General features: G+C 45.6%; 1 protein-coding gene across 5 annotated transcripts in view; it reads right to left on the reverse strand.

The window, feature by feature from the left end:
• Positions 1-23,987, reverse strand: part of ERC2 (ELKS/RAB6-interacting/CAST family member 2) — a 216,994-nt gene that overhangs the window by 96,840 nt on the left and 96,167 nt on the right. For all 5 annotated transcript variants that reach the window (XR_008354815.1, XR_008354814.1, XR_008354813.1 and 2 more), the window contains one exon: positions 23,236-23,396. Coding sequence is in view for 1 of the 5 variants with exons in the window: in XM_053468703.1 (XP_053324678.1) it covers positions 23,236-23,396 (161 nt within the window). In the remaining 4 variants the exon portion in view is untranslated. The remainder of the gene's footprint in view (positions 1-23,235; positions 23,397-23,987) is intronic.

Here is a 23,987-nt window from a genome sequence, read left to right on the forward strand (position 1 = left end):
ATTCTCTTCTTTACCAAACTACAAGATGCCAAAGTAACCTAAAAAAAAGGTGGGGGGAGGGGGCACGATATGTGGTGCTTTTAACCCCTTAAATACCCACAGTGTGAAGCACTCAATGGTTGGTATTCATAATGAATCCCTCACCTCCTGGAACTGACAGAGTTAAAGCGAAATTATTTTTATGGATAAATCACGATAATGAGGAGTCTGGATCCGCTAATCTCCAGAGCCGGTCTCCTTACAAACGCTTTATACAGTTTTATAGTGTCTGGGGCCAGCCGCTGATTGCACAATCTGCACACATTAACTACACAACGTTACAGGCAACACAGGAGAGATAATGATACATTCTTTATCTTGGTCCGAAGCCCGTTGTAATAAGAAGTGTCTAAAAAAATCAAGATAACTCGCGTCGGGCAAAAACATATCAATCCCACGATGTGCCGCTTTTCTATATAAAAATCCCCCTGTGGACAGCGGATTCCGGCACCCGCCAAGAACACCTGAGGATTCTGGAGCCCGGATCATATAGTAAGCGCTAGTCCCTGTTTGCATGCATCCGCTGGGCGACACGTGATCACATTTTATTGCCCCGGTGTCTGTCTTAATGTAGTTCTGGGGAAATTCATTCATTTTTCATTTAAAATAGAGATTTTCTGCAGAATCTCCGAACTTTTTGCTGATAAAATCAATCCATCCATTCTGGTAAAACTAAGGAAGAGATTAAATGTTGCTAAATATCCACATCACGCAGAGCCACGAGTCATGTCCCCCCCCCAAGGCTTGATTGAGTTTCTTCTTGCGCATGTTGCACCCGCTGAGAACTCCCCCACGGAGCCAGGTTGCTGAAGACTTGGCTTTTGGTGGGTGACGCCGGTTGACCTTTCGGCTCCTGTATTTCCTATAAGACTTCTGTGGTCCCCCTTTTCATGTGAGGACCAAGAAGATTCGTCTGCATATCCCTTTCAGGGAGTTCGGCCCCAGTTGAAGATTATTGGGGACCCCGGTGTTCTCTGTGGCCCTACACGGAGCCCTAGCACCGTCACAGACAATGTCAAAGCACAATATCTCTGGCTTTTAAACTAAATCGAACGCGCTCCGGACCGCATCGTTCGTATCCAAGACTCAGCCTTGCTCTGCCGTACCAGGCACGTGGTCGCGGGTGATTGTCAGCTCCTCCGTCATTCCTCCACTTCCCATCTATGGTTGTGTTTTTACGTGTTTCAGGCTGAAGACGTGCGCCGGGCGCCATGTCACATAGTCGCGGCTTTGTATTAAACCTGGGAGTGACCGGACGCGCAGAATATACATATTTATATAGCTTTAATTTGTTTTGTAACTATGACATTTTCTGTTTTCTATGAGTAATCAGCTCCGGCTCATCCATTTAAAACCATAAACAAAACCAACATTAATAATTGCTTTTCCCTTAAACTAAAAGCTAATTCTGAGAAACGTGGAAAGAACCTTAAACCGGGACTTACTGCCTCGCTGTTATTAATTAAACTCGAGTCATCGATATAACTGTGACTACATTTAACCTCCGTGTAACATTCTCCGGTGCGAAGTCATGAGGATCGCCCACCAGGGAGTACGTGATATCTTCACAGGCAACCTTCCCGTTAAACACGTTGCGTCTAAAGTGCATGTTCCCAGAGACCTTAAGGGGTTAATGGATGCTGATCTTTGTTTTTGGCCGTTTTAAACTTAAATATCATATTTCTTAAACATTTACAAAGAACTCAAAAAAGAAAATTGGATTGAGTGAATTGAATTATAACTGTAAGTAACGCAAAAAGTAGGGGTTAGAAACATGGCGGACGGGGGGGGGCTCAGGAGGCTCCAACGAAAAATGAACGCCTGCGCTGATCGCTTCCAAAACACACTTCGGTTACCATAAGAAAACCATTCATTTTAACCCAGAAAATGTCGTTCTGTACCCACGTGTCCTGCGACCTTCTGAAAATGCTAAATTCTCATAACCGAAGGTTCCATTTTGGGGACGACTCTAGAAATCCCTGTTGCAATTGTTTCTCCAAATATCAGCCGTGATTTATGTTATTCTTTGTATACTTTGGAGCTAAGAATGAGGACCCCCTTTTCTTCTGGAGCTAATAATATGAGCTCCCTTCTTCTAGAGCTAAGAACATGGACCTCCTTCTGCTGGAGGAGAGATTGAGCTCCTCACTCTCCATGCTGGTTCTCTAAGGTCTCTCCGTGCCCCTAACTTCTCTCTGGTTCATTGATTTCATCCACTAATGTATAACAAACGACAATCGAATCTTTGTAACAGCTTAGCTGAGACCTGAACCCGTCCATTTTATATTTTTTAAAGTCTTCTGCCACTAAAAGGTGTCATTGGACGGGGCGTTGACCTTACTGTGTGACTGACAGGTGGTCTTCTATACTGACCCCACTCAGTAACCACCCAGCGGTACCCCCCACTATCAGGATATCCTGCCGGTGATGCCAAGAGCTAAATTGTATTGTAATGTATCTTACAGGCCTTTTTTTCTCCCTTTACTTAGCTGCGGGTAGAACAATAGCGCAGGTGCTTGGCCGGCTTCCAGAAGAAAATGCTTGCCTTCAAAATACAGTTTACATTTATATTTGACTGTATTAAAATAATATTTGGATCTACGAATGCCTTTTTAGAAAATAATAAGTTCTTACATTAGTCAAAGTATTTCAGGAATGTCCAACACCCGAAGGCTACGGTTAAAGGAGCGATCCATTAAATAATGTTTCCGAGGCCAGCAATAGGCCATTGTGCAATATGCGAAGGTATTGATTGATTTGCCAGCATCAGATATGGCAAGTTCTAATGGATTTAATCACCAGGCCATATGCTCTATGTGCCAAGCCGCCATCACAAGCCTCTAGAACCCTAACCCTGTTCTAGCTCGTTCTTACAGGTCTTTGATGAATTAGAACCTTCTCACGTTCCTTCTTCATCATTATTGGTAACCAGTTCTGGATCCGTTTCCCATAACTCGTGGGTGACAGAGATAAAGACCCACAGCACCCGTGGGGGCTTCGGAACGCAGCAAGGATTCTGGATATGTCATCGTTCGGGACGTGAAGAAACCTCAGCGAGCTGACTCACTCGTGAAAATGAAATATCTCCTTTATGATAGCTGAGCCGTGAAGTATTCTTTGTTTATTGGCCTACTTTGCTGATTTAGTTCTGTTTATGTGTTGACTCCTGCTGAGATTCAAAGGTTAGTTGTGCTTTATAACCGGCTTTGTTTTGTTTGACATCTATATTATATCCTCCATATGCTTGTTTACATTTCGATATACACATGCGAGCCGGGTGTCTGGGGAGAAACCGCTCAAAACATTCATCATCATAAAAATGTGACATCTTCATTTACTGCTATTATTATTTTTGCTCTCACATGAATAAAAATGACAAGGAATAAAAAAAAAAGTTAAGTGAAGTTTTTAGATCCAGCAGTAAAGAGAGAGAAAAATTATACTTCACCGGCGGACGCATCATTTCTAAATCATTCGGGGAAAAGCATTCATTGTATCATTTCTTATCTATTTGGATGAGTTTCATGTGTATTCCCGTTATAAACAGTGATAATGTTGGGTGTGTAATGGGGTGATGTATAGATCAGAGAGAACAATGGTGGGACCAGATGGTGGCCCAATGACTGGTCCGATGGGACTGGTGCCGGTGTTCTAGTGAATGAATGAGGTCTGAGGAATCGGCTGGTAAAGGAGAATCCATTGTATCGGAGTTCTTTAAGCTCCCCGACCATTTGGAAATCCCATCGCAACTACAGCCCCTGTCCCCTCTCGCTTCACCCCAAAAAGACACAATCCACAGATGGCGGAATAAACCAGCACCATTCTTTGTATAAGATGTTGGTGTGAGACACCAATGTACAAAGTGAAATCATTCGTTATAAGACCACAAATCGCTCCATTTTAAGTGTCTCCATCACCTCCTCCCTCTCTGATTTTTCCTCCAAGCTTACCAAGATTCTTTAGTCTTTCCTCAAAACCTTGAACCTGTAAACACCACACTTTGGGCTTTCTCCAAAACTCCTCTGTCTTAAGAAATGGACGAGGGTTGCCCATTGTGATGGCCTTCACTTTCCTCTTACGATTGGAGGGATCCCCAAAGACCAATACAGTGGGCAACTGTCCTTAAATCCCTGTGCTTTAAGTTGTGTTAATACTGAAACTCACAGTAAAACATTGTAGAAAGTTGTAGGATAGACATTATTTTTGAGTTTGCCTTCAGAATTACCGGATATGTCACTAAAATGCCATTGGTGACGGATGACGGTCCAGCCAACTTGGACCAACTTTGATTTAGTCTTGCCCCATGGTCATTAGGATCTGGAATTCTCCCAGAACATTCTGTGATTCAGTTTTAGAAACCCCTGGCGTTCCAATAAAATCATTTTTTTGACTGTCATCGAAGCTGCTCCTTAAGATGGAAACAATGTCTGTCTTCCTCATTTCTCACTGATGGCTTCTTTCCCTAATTAAGCTTTTCATTGTTCTCCAAACGTTATCCTATTTTCTTTTTTCTTTTGGGAAACAGACGCACGAAGACCGATATGGAATTCCACCGGAATATCTGTGGTCACTTACATGAAAGCTCGACGTTCTTTTGAAAAAGTAATAAAATCTTTAAATGACCAAAACTGGTACAGCAAGCATAAAGTCTAGTACTTTGAGATGTTTGTTATTTGGAATGTCAGTAAAGATTAAAAGCGTTTAACTTAATGCATTGTATACAAAGACATTTTTAGTATCCTGTCATAAAATATATTGTAAAAGCCGAGCTCTAAATAGCTGGGAGATCTGGATCAATCTCTTAATTTTTAAGTGTTTGGAAACACAGATGATCAAAAGGAGCGCTGGAATTTGCGTATTGTAACAACGCGCATCAAAGGGGCTTCTAAAAATACTTTCAGGATTTCTGTGACTCGTTAAAGGAGTAACATTTGTCGTTATTTGTTACATTTCTCCTGTGAATATTCTATTCCATCATAGGCGCCAGATGTGAAAGTGTTCGCTCGGTCCTGTTGGTGATCGCGTCATACAAGGACCCAAGGGTCAGGGTTGGGCTCAAAACTCAAGCTTACTCCAACAACTGGGCATATCTTCAGAAACTGGACCACCGTACATCAGGGCCCTAAATATTTCATGACTTTGGCTCTTACTGGTGCCATTTCCAGTGGAAATGGTTGGCGTCGGGAAGGCGTCAAAGCAATGAAGAACGCGAAACACTTTCTCTGGGGTCAACTGCATCTCGCCTGTCCGCTTTTGGACCTTCTGTGAAACGAATAACTCTTCGTTCCGTGTCTTCTCAAGCCTTCTTGCCGAACGACCTACCCCTTGGCTCGTGCTGTAAATCCTTATTTACATTCTGAACTCAGTCTCCAAGTTTAAGTAACAAACTGAAAAGGAACACACCTTTAAATCTTCAGAGGACCGGAGGAGGCCAAGCCGATGACACGTTCCTTTCATCTGCCTTTGAATTAACAATAATTCTGTGTGAGCCAAATGCATGAGAAAAAGCAGAAACTGATTGATAATTCACCTCTTCTTCTCAGAAAAGAGCCGCAGACAATGCCGGCGCACACAGCGAACATTTGCTTAAAGTATTTTCTTTTGATTGTTTCTCTGCCGCCGAGTTATCTTGTTATTGTGATGTCCAAGAAGAAGACAAACAACGTTCTGTGCTTTACAGAAAGTCTTTATTTTCGAACTAAGCCGGCTACCCCAGAAGGCTACCTTATTGAGACGTTTTTGTGAGCGATATTCTGTGCATCTCCGTTTAATCTTCGGTGGCTAAACAAGAGACTATTCATCTGTCAGCCCCGAGCGCGGGATAAAGGCTTCGCCTGATCACTCATACAAGTTGGTTGGCATCAGTGTTTTAGAAAAGCTTCTTTTGACAGCTTAGCAGCTGCGTGGACTTCTAGCCAAGTTCTTGATCCCACAGAAATGACTGCGAAAAATAAGTGCACTATAGTACTTTTCAGCACATCTTTACAGGCAATAAGCGCCCCATTGTGAGCACGCGGTGCGATCGCAAAAGGTTCTGCGGCCACGCTGGAAAGATTCATGTCATACGTTCAGGAGAAGATAAGGGGCTCGAAGCGGGAAACAATTAAACATTTTTTATTATTATTATCACTTTTGTAACCAAAATAATGAAGATTTGATACGATCGCTTTCTGAAGGCCTCGCCTGCCCTCGCGTTGGGAAGGAGTAAAATTCCTCCTCCATGAGACGCGTTTATAATATCGGAATTCTGCAAACATTTAGAATATCAGAATTCTACGGGGGAAGCCTAATTTCTAAAGACATAAATGGTTAAAAGCCTTGAAAATGACCCGGGAGCAGTGAGTAAGCAGTCCGCCTGCCCGATCGCCCGCCGCGTCTCCGTCACCTGTGTTGTAATTTGTCTCGGACATTCGCAGGCAGAAAAGCATCTCCCGCTCAGACCCCGAGGTCAGCCCGCTGCAAATGTAATTCTTACTTGGGAATTCTTTTGTCACTCAGAGGGTGCAGCTGGCACAGAACATACGCGACAAGCTGCTGACAGATAGCGGTCAGCCGGACCTCCGATACCGAGCGCTGGGACAAGCGGCCGTGTATTCTGCGCTCCCTGATTGACACGTTGTACTTGAGTGACGTTCTTCCGGAATGATCTACGAGAAGCACAGAGCCGATGGAATCGTAACCAGACCAAGAACGTCTCGTCCGATATCTGCCCTGAAGTAGACGATGCGGGTTCCGGAAAGAACGTTTCTGGTCATTATTTATTATATAAATATATAAATAATGTATAGCGGGAAGGGACGGCCGCTGCGGCAGCGGAAGGAGCGGAGATCCAAGCGAGTCCAGTCCAGAGTCCAGAGCTCCAGGTCCCCAGTATTTCTGATTTTAAGATTCATACATTTTTCCGCGGGATTCCGGAATCCAACCCTCTGCTTTGTAAGCCACGTTTTTTTTTATAACGTGGCCTCGTTGTGTGTGGTCCAGCATATTAACTGTTAAATAGAGGACTCCTTCTGCCAAATGCATCGTGCAGGGCTGTAACAGGATCCTACTGTTTTTGTCGAAACTGCAGGGTGGATTTTTTTAACCCCTAAATGCTGGGCTTTTTTTTTTATAATGGCCCCTTCTTATTTTATTCATTGTTCGGTGCGTAGCGGCCAAGAGCCCCAAACTGGCCCAAAAAGCCCAACGGCAGGACTCCTGCCTCAGCTGTCGCCTGCTATGATCAACGTCCCAAATTAAAGAGATGCTCCTTGTAAATGTTTGTGATGTCCCCCCTGATTCTGCAGATAGCCCCCATTTGCCCCTTTCCCCACCCCCTGCTAGTTGCCACTTATGTTTAGCCGATCGAAACTCCTTGCGTGGAGGGGAGGGAAGCTGCAGCGCTGGAGCTGCAGCTTCTCCCCAAGGTAAGGCATCGTTTTTTTTAATGGATGCAGAATAAAGTACTCGCAAAGTAGTATTTTGCCCGGGCTGTCTGGGGCATTAAGCTGCCCCTTTAGCGGCCGCACCGGACCCCCGTTGTTTCCCAGCGCAGAGCAGTGGCAGCCGCGGCAGACAAAGCCCCCGGATCGCTTGCATTTTGCTTGATGACACCGGGAACAAAAGTTGATTTGTTAATTATCCGTTAATTGCAGAGACCCCAGCAGACGGGGTCCCGCGGGAAATCAGCCGCACGCCCGCCGCTGCCACACGCAGCTGTTTCTTTCCGTTCTAACGCCCGTTAAAGACTCCTGATTACAATCCGCATTCGTCACCCGAGTTTCAAAGCCGATTCCCGCTCAGCAAAGAACGTTTAAAATAACCTTTTTTTAAACTATTAATCAAGCGGAGAAATATAAACCGAGCGCTCCCAACATGTGTTTAACACTCGAAATTCCACTTCCAACTACTTAACATTCTCACCAAAAACGCCTCCCGAGCAGGCGGATAATTTCAGCGAGTGGATCTGGTTTAAAGCGCTCCACGTTATATCTCCGCGTCGCAATAAACGGGGACTAAAACTAAACGAGAATCGAGAGTTCTTTTTTCTAACGCGCCAAGTAAACTGAAAAGTGTGAGCTTGGGAGATCTGCTGTGCGTACATCGCGCACAAAGCTCATAGACAGTCCAACGCTCTAATGAGAGCGCAGGCTCCGGGAGCCATTTAGCAGATATCCCCCGCCTATAAGGACGCGATAAAGCGACCCTTATTGTTAAAGTGTTTTTATATTCAATCGGCTCCCATTCAATATAGGGATTCGATATATGTTGCTGAGCGGCACGCGTAAAGTGCTGCCCCCTGCAGTATGTGGGGTGCTCAATAATATACCCCGCACTTTATACACTCCCCATACTGCAGGGGGCAGCACTTTACACACGCCGGCCGGTAACATGGGAAGTGTAGAAGCGCCCTAGAGAAATGGCTGATGTGTGAAAATTACCCTGCAGGTGGCATAAACCATTGTCTGGGGGCTACTAGACAGGGGCCAAACTACGTCGGCTATTACTTGCATTTTTGTGAGCCCGTCTAGCACAGCGAGGGTTAACGGCACACACTTTGGTTGGGTTTTTGGGGTGAGAACGTGGATTTTGTGGTCACCTCCTGGCAGAGATAGGATTTTTCTCATGCGTTTAGCTCCTCTCATCCCTGCGTTCCCCGGGCCGATGATTTTACGGTTTGCCCCGACAGCAGCTCCTGTATAGAGGAACGCCGACCGGGCCAAGTATATGCAAATAAAGTCTGCCGGTAATTCTCCCCGAGACGCCGCTGTTCCTTTCTGTTTGGTGACATCATCGTTCCCGGTTAGAGGCGTAGTGTTTAGAAGGATGAGGTCGTCGCTCGGAGGTATGGATTGTCTGGACGCGGCGGGGAATCCTCGGCCAAATGGAGCCCGGCTCGGGGCCACGTTGGGTGTCACAGAAAACGACCAAGCGGATCTGATCCTTTCTCACAGCGACCGTACGACGAGGTCCTGCAAGACACACCGCTCAGGTGGGCCGTTACTCCGCGGGGGTCCCGGGTTCTGTTGGCGGTCCGAGCGCCTCCGGCATCGGCGGTTACGAGATTCTCGCGTCTCGATGAAGCAGATGTTGTGAGTTATTCCTGTAACTTGTAAAACGTTAATGGGCCGGTCTGTCTTTGCACTTCAGGGCGGAAAAAAACAAACAATATCTACAATAAATGGGAACGAAAAACAAAACGTCTTACCCCGAGCGACAGAGAAACGAGTGGAAAGAACACGATCCGGGGCACTTATAAAAGGGGCCTTTTTAAGGTTTGAATTCCAATAAAATATATTTTCTTTCCGTGTCCACCATGAATCGGGACCTCTGCCGGTTCCATGAGCTCACAGCACTGGAGGCGTCCGTCCCGACCAGATAGGTGCAGTTATTCCATCCGTCCATTTCTTCTGCTCATATAATTATCAGGTCCTGGCAAGTTCAGGTATAAGGGAGAGGGGATGCAGAAGGCCCGATCGGAGCTTGCCAGTGGCAGAACTTTATTATCTTATCAATTATATTTGAGGCTGGTAGATAAGTGGAACAGCCTCCCAGCAGAGGTGGTAGAGGATAATACAGTGAGGGGATTAAACATGCATGGGATAGACCTACGGCTCCTGAATCTAAGACGAGACCAACGACTGATTAAGGTTTGAGTCGTTACAGCAGGAGAAACGGGCGACTAGACGGGGGGCCGGATGGGGCCGATCTGCCTGCGGGTTCTAGGTTCCTATTTCACTATTTGATATGTGAAAAGCAGAAATGATTAGATACACTCCGCTTGGACTGTAATATAGAACGGGTATTTAAAGATCCTTAAAAAAAGAATCATGGGAGCGCCGGCGGCGGCCACCAGGTGGCGTCTCAGCAGCTGCCGCCCCGTGCGTTACTAATAACTCAGATCTTTGCTGCGAGCCGTTTTGCTGTCACCTGCATGGAAGCCGCGGTATGGAGAACGTCAGACGGAGATACTGACTGCGGAATCCTGGGCTGTGACCTGAGATTACCTCCAGACGCGGCCCCCCCGCACCAAACGTTCCGATCAGACAGCATAAAACATACTCTGGGGACAAAAACACCCAAAACAGCCAAACAACAGCCCTCCGGATGGTCTTTTTTGACACCAACAATAACAACGTTAAAGTGACAGCTCTGAGATCAACAAATAACCCCCAAAGTGACTGTCGCTACGATGTAACCGAGTCCTTCTTTTATTAAAAACAAGGGAAACAAAGTAACAAATTTCCTACTCCCCGAATCACCTAAAAGAACCCAATTATTATAGTTGTTATTTTTGAATTTTAACACCAAAAATAAGGTTTTAAAGACGTATGATTGCCCAATAATGTTCACGGAAAAAATATTTTTCTTAATCTGCACCCCGAAATAGAAAAGGGGAGGCACACGAGTTTGGTGCGGTGCAGGCGAGGAGCGGGAACCAAAAACCTGCGATGGGGAGAGAAACGCTGACTGTGCGTCTGACGGCCCCGCGTGTTAAAAAGACCCTAATCCGGGAACGACAGAGGAAACCACCTTAATTTGTCAAGATGGCAGTCGGCTGTGAAAGGTTATCCAAATATGAGCGGAAGATGACAAAGTGCAGGCTGCCCCCATCGAGCCGAACATAAATAATCGTCCGAGGAGCTGACAGTTTAACACGTTTGTTGTGGAGCGAAGACAGGTGAGAAAAACACCTTCATTCCGATAGATGCAATTGGCGGGATAATGCAAAAAAGAGAAGATTTCCAGAAATAAATAAGTTACTTTTTAAAACACTAAACATCTATGAGAATATTTAATAAAAAAAATAAAAAATAAATCATTTATTGTGGAGTAAAAAGGACAGAATGGAAGTTTTATCCAGCATTGGACCTGAAGAGCTGCTCGGATCGCTTTATGGCCGAGAACCCGTTATAAGTGGAACGGGTGGTTAAGGACCGGATTATACCGCTGGGCAGTAAGATCAGACCGTGGTGGTTTTATTCGACAGACGGCGATATCATTTCTGATATAATAATAAAACTGTTTGATCAGCGTGTGCGGAGTAACTGGCGTTTCCTCCGACAGTCTCGGGGTCGGAATACCGGCGTGACGTCCGTCCTCAATCAGAACGTGTTTGCCGTGGAGCGCGGCGAGATGTTAAACAGAATCAGTAATCAGTGCAACATAGTTTGTGGTGACTTTTCTTCATCAAATCTGAAAAGCGCACGTTAGCCAAACACAGCTGCGATGAATCGAGTGAAACCACACGGGGAGGACAAATAACATCCCGGGCTCTCTGTACGGAATGAAGCTTTGCTTGTTTAAGCGCGCGGGGCGGCTCGGCTGAAGCTCCGCGTCGCTGGCCTCGTGAAGCCGAGGGCCGGGGGAAGGCGTTTTTGCGGCTCTTTAAGGTCTCTTTGAAAGAAGCGAGATTGTGTTTTGACACAATTTGCAGGAACGCTCTCGTCTTAACGGTGTGGTCTACCACCGGCGGACCGCTAATACACATCGCAAATATATCTGTATACCTTCAGCTTGGAGTGCCGAGAGATTACTGACAGCTTCCTTGCACATCTGTAGCCGGTGCCAAATATAGCTTTTCCTAAATCGCCATAAAGCACCCCTTGTCTATCCCGTTCCAAACCAAAAAAAACCTGCGCCCTCGGGTCCTCGTCTCCTCGCGATTACGCGCTCCCAACCGGGCGGCCGGTGATCCACGCACCTTCCAACAGAGTTGGAGAAGTTTCTGGAACAGCCCCGATCACCGATAGTCAGCTGCTATCCATATGCTGAGCTTGGCGACTGGTTGGGTAGACCTTATAAAAACACTCCTGGGCCACAAAATAAAGATATATGTTAAAAGTTTAGATCATACAGTTCTGCCGAGACAATTACTCCAACCGGAGACCGGCTTCAGACCCTCTACTCATCGTAGTCTGCAAGTTACGGCCCAAAAACTACGGCCCACCTGCTATCCTAATTTCAAGACGGGGCACTAATGAAGATGTAGAGTATTCATCATGGCTGCTTCCAGTAAATCAGTTTTGGCTCCAAGACTTCCCTGCGCACACTAGAGTTGAGTTTGCCCATTCGCCCAACATTCTAGTTGAGAGTCTACCGGGAGCAGGTTGTAGGCATAAATCCAATAGACTCTTGGCTAGAATTATGGGAAACAAACCCAATTGGGTCACAATGGCCAGTTTAACCTCAGAGTGCCCCCTGTTGTCTCCCATTTACCGCCATGAATACACACAAGAGACATAAAAACCAACCCGTTATTTAGATTGACCCTCAAAAGACCTCTAGAAATCCCCGCAGTTGGCCGGCCGTCGTACGTGGAGAATTTCTTACATTTTATCTGAAACCTTCGAGAACGATGCAAACTATGATTACATTATTCTGACGGAGAACATTGCTTGCAGTTTGCGTCCGTGTTCCGATGTGTTAACGCCGCTCCAGCTGTTGGACTCCACTTTTAATTTTTAAGCCTGTTTCCAGTCAAACTGCTTACTTTGGGTGCAGAATGCAGTTTTCTTTATCTGCTCAAACAGAAACGGTGCCCAAAATAAACAAGAAAAACGTGCTCAGGCAGCGATTGTTCGAGCCGATTCAGCGTAAGTCACGGACGCCGTGTCCAGGCCTCCTGTCCTCGGGGTTACTGGAGACGGCTGGCATCGGGTGCCGCTCGGGATCAGACTCAGCATTCGGGTCATGGATTCAATCAGAAATGTTTGAAAGGGGAGAAACCCATCAGAGATACGTCTTCAAGGTAAGGACACGGCGTTTCACAACAGCAGCGAGAGCAGAAAACTCACCGAACGCTCGGTTTATTTTACTAAAAGAGCCTTTTTGTCCTCATTTGGACCTTTTCAAGATTTACCGTAATTAAGATCTTTAGTAAATCCTCACAAGGACCCGGCGACGTCTCCAGCGAAATCAGAGAATATTCTGCGAACGATGATATTTCTGTAGGCTTTCGGACTCTGCCGCTTAGAGTGTAAGCTCTTCTGGGCAGGGACCTGCTTTGGATATGTATTCACCCCTATCGCCATGTCTGTGTCCTCTGCATGAACCGAATTCTACGTACAAAGTAACAGAGTGACGCAGTAACTAAAGATAACTGAAAAGACAAACGTCCATCAAGGTCAAACCGGCAGCTGAAAAAGATACAAAAAAACAGATTGTGACGATTTCCAAATCGCCTCGAAAAGGGAAAAAATCCTTCCTGACTCCAAACTGGTCTTTAATTTCTCAATGAAAAAACCTTTACCCGCGTTCTAAAAAAGTGCTTCTCTCCAGATGATTTTTATTATGTTTTCCCCAAGTCTTCGCACCCGTTGGGTTTTGTGCATCGTAACAATGACATCACACCACATGTTACGATGATCGTGACCTTTTGGTTCCTAAAATGTGACATTGCCACGGTAACTCCGGCAGGAATAAAATTACCTTTTTTTGCCCGGATCATGTGATCTGGGAAGCGCGGACTCGTGCCGTTAGGGTGCCGTTAGCTTCCCACCCGATACCTTCATTCCACAACCATTTGTTTCCTGAGTTAAGAAACACGGAGCGGAATATTCCGATTAAAAACAAGATTCTAATTCTAAACCCGGGACCCCACGGGGTGAGCAGAGCCGGCCGCTGGGTGTTGAGTCCCTGCGCGGATCCCCTTCGGGGCTCCCGAGGCGTCTGCGTCTGAATTGTAGAGGAAAGAAAGAGCCGCCCGGAAGATTTAACGAGCATTTCCCAGAATTTGGCTTCGTGGGACGCTCGCCGCTCCTGCACAGAATCTCTGCGTTTCCAGTCGCCTCTAATTTCGCTTCCCGGCGCTTTACGCTGACAAGACGCGGGTTCTTGGCACAGACGGCCGCTGCGAGGAAGAGCAAACACAGCGCACGGCTTGTGTTATTGTGTCTTCTGGGATCGCGCGGGGCCTGGTTCTGTGAAACTCCCCCCCTGGTTAACGTGAAGCCCGGATTTCACACGTTAAGAACATGGGAATGGAAACCGCTTGCGTGTTCTGGACAAGCTCTGGGTTAGTAACGCTTGTCTTAGCGGCCCCGAGGTCCTGGGTAGGCTCTTTCTGGCCGGGTCTTTGGAAGCAGCAGAGGAAGAAGTGATTTCCGCAGGCAGGCATTCTTCTTATTAGGCATTCAAGCCAATCATACTCACCGACAGCCCCAATTCGGCCAGGGCAGTCCTGCTGTCCCAGAGACCCAGCGGCTCTGTATCATTATTAGTGTAGCCCGGACTCACTCAACCTGCGCAGGCGCCCGGCTCTGATCTTGATAGTTGTTATTATCTTATATTTAGAAATAAAATTAATATATATATATAAAATTCTAAAATCCCTTTTCTGCTTCAATTCTGGCTCAGAAAAGCTGGTAGAAAAATGGAATCTCACGCGGAACCCGCCGTGCAAACAAGGCGAGGGCTTTGATCCGCGATTCACAATGGAATTCCGATACATGCGTCGCCCGCGGATAAATCACCTGAAAGGGTATTTGCCCTCCAATCACACCCTTATTTTTTTGATAACATTTTAATAAAACAAACAAAACGCTTAATATGACAAAAGCCGCGTTATCTGCCAGGAAAGAGCGAGTCAATACGCTAAAAAGCCAGCAAAGCCCGCATCATAATAACGCTATCTGAGGCCAATCAGCTCCGGGCCGCGGCGGAGGGAAAAAGGAATCCCTGATAAGACTTTATCTAAATGTTCTCTTTATTTTCAGACAAAAGAGTTTGTTCTGCACAGGATCAAACCTGAGCCTCGGGACGCTCTCCCCGCAACAAGCCTTCCAAGGACTTCTTAAAAACATTTCTTACCATCAATTGGGGTTTTTTTATTTCCGTTCCCCTCATCGCATTGTTTCTGTCACGATTTATTACGACATATCGTATAATATCGAGAACGGAGGGGTTTTTATGAGGGGCGTCCTTCAAAAAGAATTTTCGGTCTGCATTTTATTAAATGATAAGAATGATCCTAGTGACAAAGAAAACCTAAAAGCAAGTTACTGGACAGAATGTGCTCCTTATCACGCCGTGGCTCATTATATACGTCCTATTCACACCTCGATGTATAGGTCTTTTTTTGTGTCTTTATATTTGCTAAGTTAACAGTTTTAATGCATTTTTAGAACTAAGTAAACCCTATAATAGTTTGCGGTATGCATGAACAGCAGCTGAGATTCATGGGAGTTTCTTTTCTAACGGGAGATACATTAAACGGCAGCTGCTGTATATTCCAGTTTCTTAGCAGTTACATTAAGTTCATTGTAATTCCCCCTTTGTAATGAGGCGAAACGCATTGTCCCGCATCCCCGCCGCAGCTGATCCGCTCCACACATCTGGTTTCGCTGCATCTCCAGCGGTCTCTATATGAGAAATGTCAGCCCCCCCTCCCCCCACCGGCTCAAACCAGAGAGATCCATTGGAGTCCCAGAGATCCGCGTTTCACATCTTGGCCGAGCGTTTTATCGTCCTTTCACATTTGGGGCACATTTTTCACATTAAGTTCTTTTGCAATTTGTCTTTTTTTGTGTTTGGAGGATCCTGGAAATCCAGAAGTTACAATAATTCTTCCGGACGTATCAGAAATGTTAAGAAATCATCGCGGGATACACTGGGTGAAACGCGTCGGGTCTCCCTGCGCACCCGGCCTGACATGGATATGCACATAGTTACCCCTCCCGGCTTCTAATAGAAACGATCTTTGGATAAATCTGTTTTTTGGGGGAATTTTGCCCAAACCAGCATCTGCGAGACTCTCGACTTCTAATCTGGAACAGATGGTTGTCATTGGAGATAGAATTCATTATGAAGTCTTCTTTCCGAGCACTGAAAGGGTTAATCGCGGCCCGTGCTGGTTCAGTGCCGGACGCGGTATATATACACATATATATTATATATATACCGCGGGTTATCGGAAGGGGGTCCCGCCGTCTCCAGCCCGGGCTGACATAATCTCGTTAAATACTTCCGGTTTTGTTAAAGAGGCTGACAAACGACCGCGTGTTCTCCGGCACAATGTAACTTTTCCAGCGGGCGTGCAAAGCACAAAGGGCGACGTCACGCACGCTCCGCAAAAACACCATGTTTATGGACAAAAGGGGAAAAAAAGGTTTTAACCCTCAAAATCCAGCGTCTAAAAACGCCACATTTCAGCTCCAAGGATGAAGATTTAAGATATTACCGGGCAGTCTGGACCCCAAGGCTGAGGCTGTACCAGCAGACAGCTGCCTGAGGATGATGAGGGTTGCAGCGTGCCGGGGGCCAGCAGGGGCCTCGTTATAACCTGTACCGCGGGTGGACGTCAGCCAAATTTACTTAAAAGAGGGGAAAAACTGTCAAAAAATGTTTCTTTAAACACAGAAAAAGCTGTTCTTTCACCTTAATTCATATCGACAAGCAATTTCCATGTAAGTGGATTCATATGGCGGGGGGGACAGGCCTCTCGGCGGCAGACGTCGCCCCCACCCCGTCCTTTCTTACTCTCTTGCCCCTCCATACAATACATGAATGTCTATCCAGATGAAAACGGGGCAGTTCTGGGGCAAAGTCCTGGATCTGAATTTGAGGAGGAGGACTAACCCCAGCTCTCCGCTCCCTCGACTCTGAACGTCTTCCATACCTCTTTGCCCCTCTCTTCACGTGCCTTGATTAGACCCCTGAGCCGAGGCAAATTATGCACCGAACAAATAACCAAAGAGGGGCTCTTTTGGACTTAGGGGGTGTGGCTGGGGGTATTTGTGTAACATTGCGGGGTATTTAGAAGAAGAATAATGGGGTTTATTTACCCCGTTTCGTTTATAAAGCCGTTTCCCAGCAAACATTCTGACCTCCTAGAAAAGAGGGGCATCAGGGGAGGAGAGAGGGGAATAAGGGAATGAGATAGTTACATGAGAGAAGAGAGGGACTGTCACTCATAAACAGGGACAGTTGGGGGTTATGCAGCGCTGCACGGACATCTTTATAACGACACGAAGCTGCAGCTCTCAGGCTTCTCGCGGATCCGTTCAGCTCCGGGAGATGTTTCTTGTCCGATACGGATCTCCCTGAACGGCGGCTGCCAAATGACGGCTGGGATTTCCTATCATCTCTGTTACTTCGATCAGATGCGGTTATTACGTCAGGGAGGCTCCCGGGAAACGTTCCTCGCTGATCATTTCACAGAAGGACGATTCATCTCTTTATTCCCAATACATTTCTCTCCGCTCCTCGCTGCCAGGAGTCTAATTTATTGCTTATTTCAATGCAATTTCCCCCAAAAGAGCTGAGGACGGGTGCAAGCGCGGGGCGGACATCGCCAACGTCCAAGGCAGCCGCTGACCTCCGTCCCCGGCTCCGGTTACTCGACGATTCCCGTAACGCTCGCTTACACTCATTTTATGGCCAAAACCCCCCAAAATATTCACTCTCCTGAAAGCTTTTTATTCTTTTTTTGCCGGTATACGAGGAAGTTTCCATGTAATAATTAAGACGGCAGATGCTCGGAACATTCTCGGAGTTCATCATTTAACAGAATTCCGAGGTCTGCTTTATAGCTTCTGCTTCACACTCATTTACAACCCTGACTGTCTCTACAAAGCCCCTAGACATCTAGACAGCTCCGAGACCACCCACCGCAATAACGCCGCAGATAACAGAGTGCTCTGCGTTCAGAGACAAATAACCGTACAGCTTGGCTCATCGAGTGATCACGAACATGACATCATGCCGCTTAATTGCATCATCAGAGGAAGGAGATCCTCGTCCCAAATAATCTCCGCTCAACATTTCTAGAAGGGTTTCTCCACTTCCCAAAAATTACCCCCCCCTTTTATGGAGGGACTGGATTAAGAAGACAGGAGCTGGTCCGTTTTCATATATTTTTCATATATTGATAAACGCTCCATTAGTCGGCCACCCGGAGTCCCTCCGACACCTGGAATCTCTATCCCCCGAGCCTGCCGTCTGCCCCTCTCATCATCCTCTGCTCCCAAAGCGGATTTTGTCACCTGCGGGTTATTTCCCAACTCACAAACAGACCACTGAGACGCCACTAAAGCTCCCATGGAGCCGGGGTGAAGGCCATGTCAAGTTAGACCCTAAACTTAATCCTACCACACGTCTCAGTCCTCCGGGCTCCTCCTAAAATGAAGAGCAAAGGGGATTTATTCACTAAACTTTGACCCAACCAACCTTACTGAGCTTCACCCTCCATGACGCATAGGTCAAGCCCTGATACTTCTTTAAAAACTTGACTATACATTAAAAGCCCATCTCAGCCTTTCCTGAAACTTTAAAGAGAGAACTCAATGATGAAATCACAGCTTAGTGAACATGGCCCCACGGCAGCTCAGCGTACTCGATAAATACAAGATATGTGTAGAAATAAACTGAAGATCACGCAGAGGTGACTGTTTAATAAATGCGGACTCCTCTTGCCCTGTTGGTGGCGCTCTATAGTGACCACCCTTTAAAGGGGTCAATTCAGACACCCATCATGGCGACGGTCTACTACCCCAGCAGACGTGACAGAGGGTAATACATTCATGGGATAGGGATAAGGCTGTCCTAGATATAAGATAATAAGGATACGAGACGGGCGGAATGGGTCTTATCTGCGACGCATTCCGCCTTTCTATGTCCCAGCGTTCCGTATTCCGTATCTGACTTATAATAAGGATACCTATAGGAGATATGTATATATATTTATATGTAACCTTAAAACCCCTAAAATTCTATAATCGCGCAAATACTGTATTTAGACCCAGAATCCCCCCCCAGATATTTATGGTCTTCTCCTTGTGGAATGTGTCAAAGCCAACATTCCTGGGCGCAGGTGTGAGAAACACTTCGGCCCCCGGAGCTGTTTAGTCAAAACCGAAATAAAGTTTTATGGTTGGGACTGAAGGTGTAAACAGGGAGGCACAATTAAGGTGACACCAAGTGGTAATCATGCGGCCCCCTCGTTAAACGGGGCAGACAGTTTGCCCGGTAAACACGTCGTCCCCTGCGCTCGCTCTGTCCTCCTTTTATAGGCGGCTGACATTTTTCCTAATTTAAAGGGCCTTTTGTTGCGTCCGAGCGAAGCTTCTGTTTCCAAAGAGAACAAAGTGTTTATTTCATATCCTCGTAATCTTTATGGTGTTTGCAATTAAGTGTCAAAAATGCAGGTCCAGGCATTCTTGGAGAGGGGGGTCTTCGAGGCACAAGCTGCCGGCGCGGTATCAGTAACGGCGAATCCATGTCTCCAAACGGCTTCCCACGGACATCAAGCCCGCGTTCAGAATAACTTTGTCCTGCTTCAGCATGAATTACCTTGTTTAATGGCTGAATGCCGCGCATGCCCAGCCCGGCCGCACCAAAGCCCCTTGCATGAAGGTGCAGATTCTATCGCCGTTTCAGCAAATGGAACCATCAAAAACCTCAAGAGTTGGGTCTTTTTTTTTTTTACTTAAATGGCCTTTAAGATTTATTTTATTAAATATTTATTATTAAATATATTTTATTATTAAAAAAATTAAATTCCTTATATCTAATATTTTAAAAAATCCGGAAAAAATTCTTTAAAAAAGTTATCAAAGTAAAATATTTATTGGTGCATAAATGCGTCTTTCAACTCTTTTTAATCTCTAAAAAAACCTGATTTTTCCGTCTTTATTCATAATATCAGAGTCTGGGAACGAACTCGAGTAATATAAAAAAAATACACTAATTCCCCGCTCACGTGCCGCTGGTTTTATGATTAATAATTAAAACCAACGAGCCTCACAAGCCCTTTAATGTTTCTCCGAGCGCGATGTGAAATTTTTATTTCTGCAAAAAATAAAAAAAATAAAAGCCATTAACCACTTAAGCCGAAAGCTCCTATAATAAGTCTTTGTGCTCCGCGGCGCATTAATACGGCAGATGTCAAAAAACTGCATAAACATTTTTTCTGACAAGTGGCGCGGCGTGTAAAAAAAAAACCCTGAAAGTCGATAAACGTGGATGAAAAAATATAATGTTTTCTTAGTAGGTTTGGAGATAAAAATACCATGGAAACACCTCATTAATACGCAGCTGTCAGTACAAATAGCCCTAATAAGCCTCTGATTCAGAGCGGAGATTTTTATGAATTCATTTTTTTTTACGAGCGGATAAAAATGTCACATTTCCAAATGGATTTGGGAAAGCGCTGTAAGATTATGCAATCATGTCCGTGGACGGGAGATAAGGAGAACCGAAGCCTAACATCGCCTCGTACGTCTAGACAAGGGAACCGCAAACTAGAGCTCGGGGAAACCCTGAACGTAAAGGAGAGGTTTCCCTGATTGAATGCAGATGACTCAACAAGTGGGCCATTATAGCGTTTGCTCGGCCCTCTCCTCTCACACGCCCTCGTGGAACTAGTCTGCGAGGAACCTATCATCAATGGACGCCCGAGAAGAGGTTAATATGCTGCGTCGGCAGAAGAGGCTACGGACAGTCCGTGCGACCGCGCAGGATCTGCACGTATGTGGATGTCTGGTGGCCGATGGACATCTACGTCCTGCTGAAGGACACCATCAGCCTCTTATGTACTGAGATCACATCATTGGTGTACTGAATGTGTGCTATCTGTAGACACCCTTAGCCTTTTATATATATATAGACAGATGAATGCAATCTATTCCTGAACACGAGCCGACTGGAGGAACCCTTAGGCGTTTATACACAGAGAGGGGGACTTACAAGAGGAGCTCCTAGCCTTTTATATATAGATCGCACTGCAATCATTGAACAAGAGCCTGGAGACACACTTAACCTTATATATATAGAGAAATCCTATGCCAGTTGATGATTGAGCCGCCTGTCATCCTTACCGACCATTAGCCTCGTAGGATATGGAACTTATATGCCAGGATCTTTGGGGGGGTCACTTTGTGCGACGTATAACACGAGCCCCCCTCTGCTAAGGCACCTGCTGGGATCATATATATCGTAGCATTCTGCCCTCTCCTCCGCCCTGAGCCCTTAGTGCCCTCTGTTGCCTCAAAGCCCTTATGTATTACATAATATTCATAGAGCGCCCGCATATTCAGTAGCGTTGTAGGGGCAATTAACAAAAACATTAAAACTGTAATACCCCTGTGCTGTCAGCTCTCATTCTGTGCTGACGTAAAACCCGTCGGGCTGTCCACGGACAAATATTAAAAACAAATGTTATTTGTATGTCTCTATTTATTTATCTTTGTCTCATGTTTATTTGTTTGTTTACTTTGTGTTTATATATATGGCTTAATTATTGTACAGAATAACAAATGTTATTAACCACTTCTTAACTTAGTCGGTGGTAACTTCCAACGCTCGATGTCGCGATTAGTGAAGAACGGCGTCAAACGTCCAAGGAACGGTAACAAAGTGTCAAGAATGTGAACTTGGGAATGTTTGTTAAACAATAATATAGACTTTTAATGAAATAATTACTTTAGTTACTGATAACCCGACGGCCGGCTGACGAACCCTCTTTTTTTTTGAGTTATTTAATTTAAAAAATCTGAGCATAAAAGTTTCTGCCGTTATTTTTCAACGCGCTGTGAGTTTCCGATGGCAGATCTACAATCTATAAAATACGTCCCGTGCTCTGTTAGGCTTTCGCTAATATTTGTGCACGGAAAGAAATTTATGGCGGAAGGAGAGAAAACATTGAAGTTCATAAAAGGACAATTTTACAGGCAAAAAACTGACCACAAACTAGCAAATCCCGCCACTAAATCTTCCTTCGCCCCCTATTTGTAAACGTCTTAAAATGATTCCGTTGCCGCAATAGCTGAAGATTTCCCTGAACACTAACAGTAACGCCAGGCCAGTAAATTTACGCCGATCCGATGTCAGGACGCAGCACAGCAGAACCCCGGGCTCTGCTTTTTAATGTAAACATGATGAAATCATCGTGAAAGTCCCTAAAAAAAGGAAAAGATGGAATTCCTGGCGATGCGGCCATGTTTCACGCGCATCCCCAGCACCGGGGCTCACAGGGTGGAGTGGAAGGACATAAATGTCTCTCCATGTGACCCAGATGTAACCCGTGAACTCCTGAGCATCAGACACTAGAGCTCAGGAGACAGCAACCTTTACCCGACGTACGACCGAGTGATGGCTCAAAACCAGAGGACGAGCTCCCTTGTTTTAGAGGATCGGTCCCACCACAGAAGTTTAGTGTTTTTCTTTTGAAAAAATTTGGAATAAATCACCATGTAAGAAACCGGCAACATTATATGATGTAAACGCGGTATCTCTACGGGGGTCGCTGGGTGGTTGGAGCAGGAGGCTGAATTCTATCTCGGTCTCCGACTAATCGAAATGATCTTTCCATCCTGAATCCGTTCTCCAAAGTTGGACGTGGTTTGTGGCTCTGTATGCTAAGGGAGACCGGAGATTCGCAAAGACCAATTTTTTTCTGTAAATTTCAAATTTCAACTATCTACCCCAGCGGCCGTCGGCGCCGGGCTCCCGCCAACTTAAAATTAGACATCTCTTCCCATATATTTATGCGATAATCTTTACCTTCATGGGTTCCTGTAAGCGTTTAATTACAGGCGCTCCATTATTTTAGGCAGCGTTGGTTGTTTTGGTGTCATTTTTCTGTTGGTGGATGATTTGCAAGGCAGCCACATACCCGTAACCCAGGAGCGCTGAGCAGAGACCAGCGATAATCTCACAGGTCACAGGACATCTCGACATCGTAAAATCAGAGACAGTCCAGGCCCTGCTTCCCAACTCGCGAGACAGCCAGTGACAGATCATTCAAAACAAGCAAATCCTTTCTTTATGAGCCAAACCCCGAGAACCTCCGAAACGAGAACAAACTCTACATTTATCTGTCAGGGTCCTCCGGAGAGAAGCGAAATTCACTTTAACCCAGCGGCAGCTGGTGGGCTGCATAACAGCGGTGGGGAAGAGGTCCATCGTGGGAAAGGTTTTTAGGAGAATGAACGTAACAACGCAAGTAATGTCATTAAATTCATCATTAGAGACGAGGCCCCTAAATATTTTCACCAAGGGCTCCTATCAAACCCAAATTAGCCCTTACTACCCATCTCCTGTGGCGTAACGCCCGTTCTTGGGGGACTTGGCGCTAAGATTTGTTGTAGACAACCTGATTATGGGTCAGAGCTTCATCCGTAGCAGAAAGTAAAGCTCTTTCCCCCCAAAAAGACAAACTCCTAAAGAAACGGCGGTTTCCACAAGCGATTACAGAACGATTACATAAGATGTTCTTACTTCATGTCGAGGATCTCCTTCAGCTGCTTCCTGTGCTCCATCCTCAGGTTGGCCAGGTGCGCTTCCTTCTCAGCGAGCGTTTGTTGAGTTGAGGAAAGTCGCGATTTGGTGGAATCCAGTTCTTGCTTTGACTTTTCGAGGGCGTCTAGGAGCTCCTCCATCTGAAAATGGAAAATACGCATCATTGGCTTTTTAGGTGTTTCACGCAGAACCAGAAAGTCTACTTTTTCTAACATGAAAAGCATGAGAAGGACAAGGATTTCAACCACCTGCTAATATCTATATCAAACCCTGGAACAAGAATTATACATCACATGGAGGGAAAACACTCATTTAGTGGAACCTGCTCAGTTTTGACTTTGTAAGAAATGTTCCAATCAGACCTATAATATATCATTTAAAGAGATGAATTTGACATCAACCAAGTGACATCATAGCTAACAGGACTTCCTGGAAGAACAGTACTCCATAGGAAGGAACGTACTGAGGTTCCAGCTCCAGAATAACAGACGTCTCACGTTTCATTCTCTTTTGGACCCCAACGACTACGAATTCCACCCGATATTTGGTGAAATGTTCTGCCTCCGTTATTAGGGGATCCAGAGCCGCTTTCATCACTAATTTAATGAGTAAACATTACTAACAGCGATAAGGAATTACACTCAAAAAAAGCTTTTAAAATAATAAACATTAAACAAAAAAAACCACGGGTCGCATCCATGACGTTTTTAGATAGCGAGCTCTGGACCCGT

Source organism: Spea bombifrons, chromosome 6 (assembly GCF_027358695.1).
Source record: "Spea bombifrons isolate aSpeBom1 chromosome 6, aSpeBom1.2.pri, whole genome shotgun sequence".
In the NCBI taxonomy this organism is placed as follows: Eukaryota; Metazoa; Chordata; class Amphibia; order Anura; family Pelobatidae; genus Spea; species Spea bombifrons.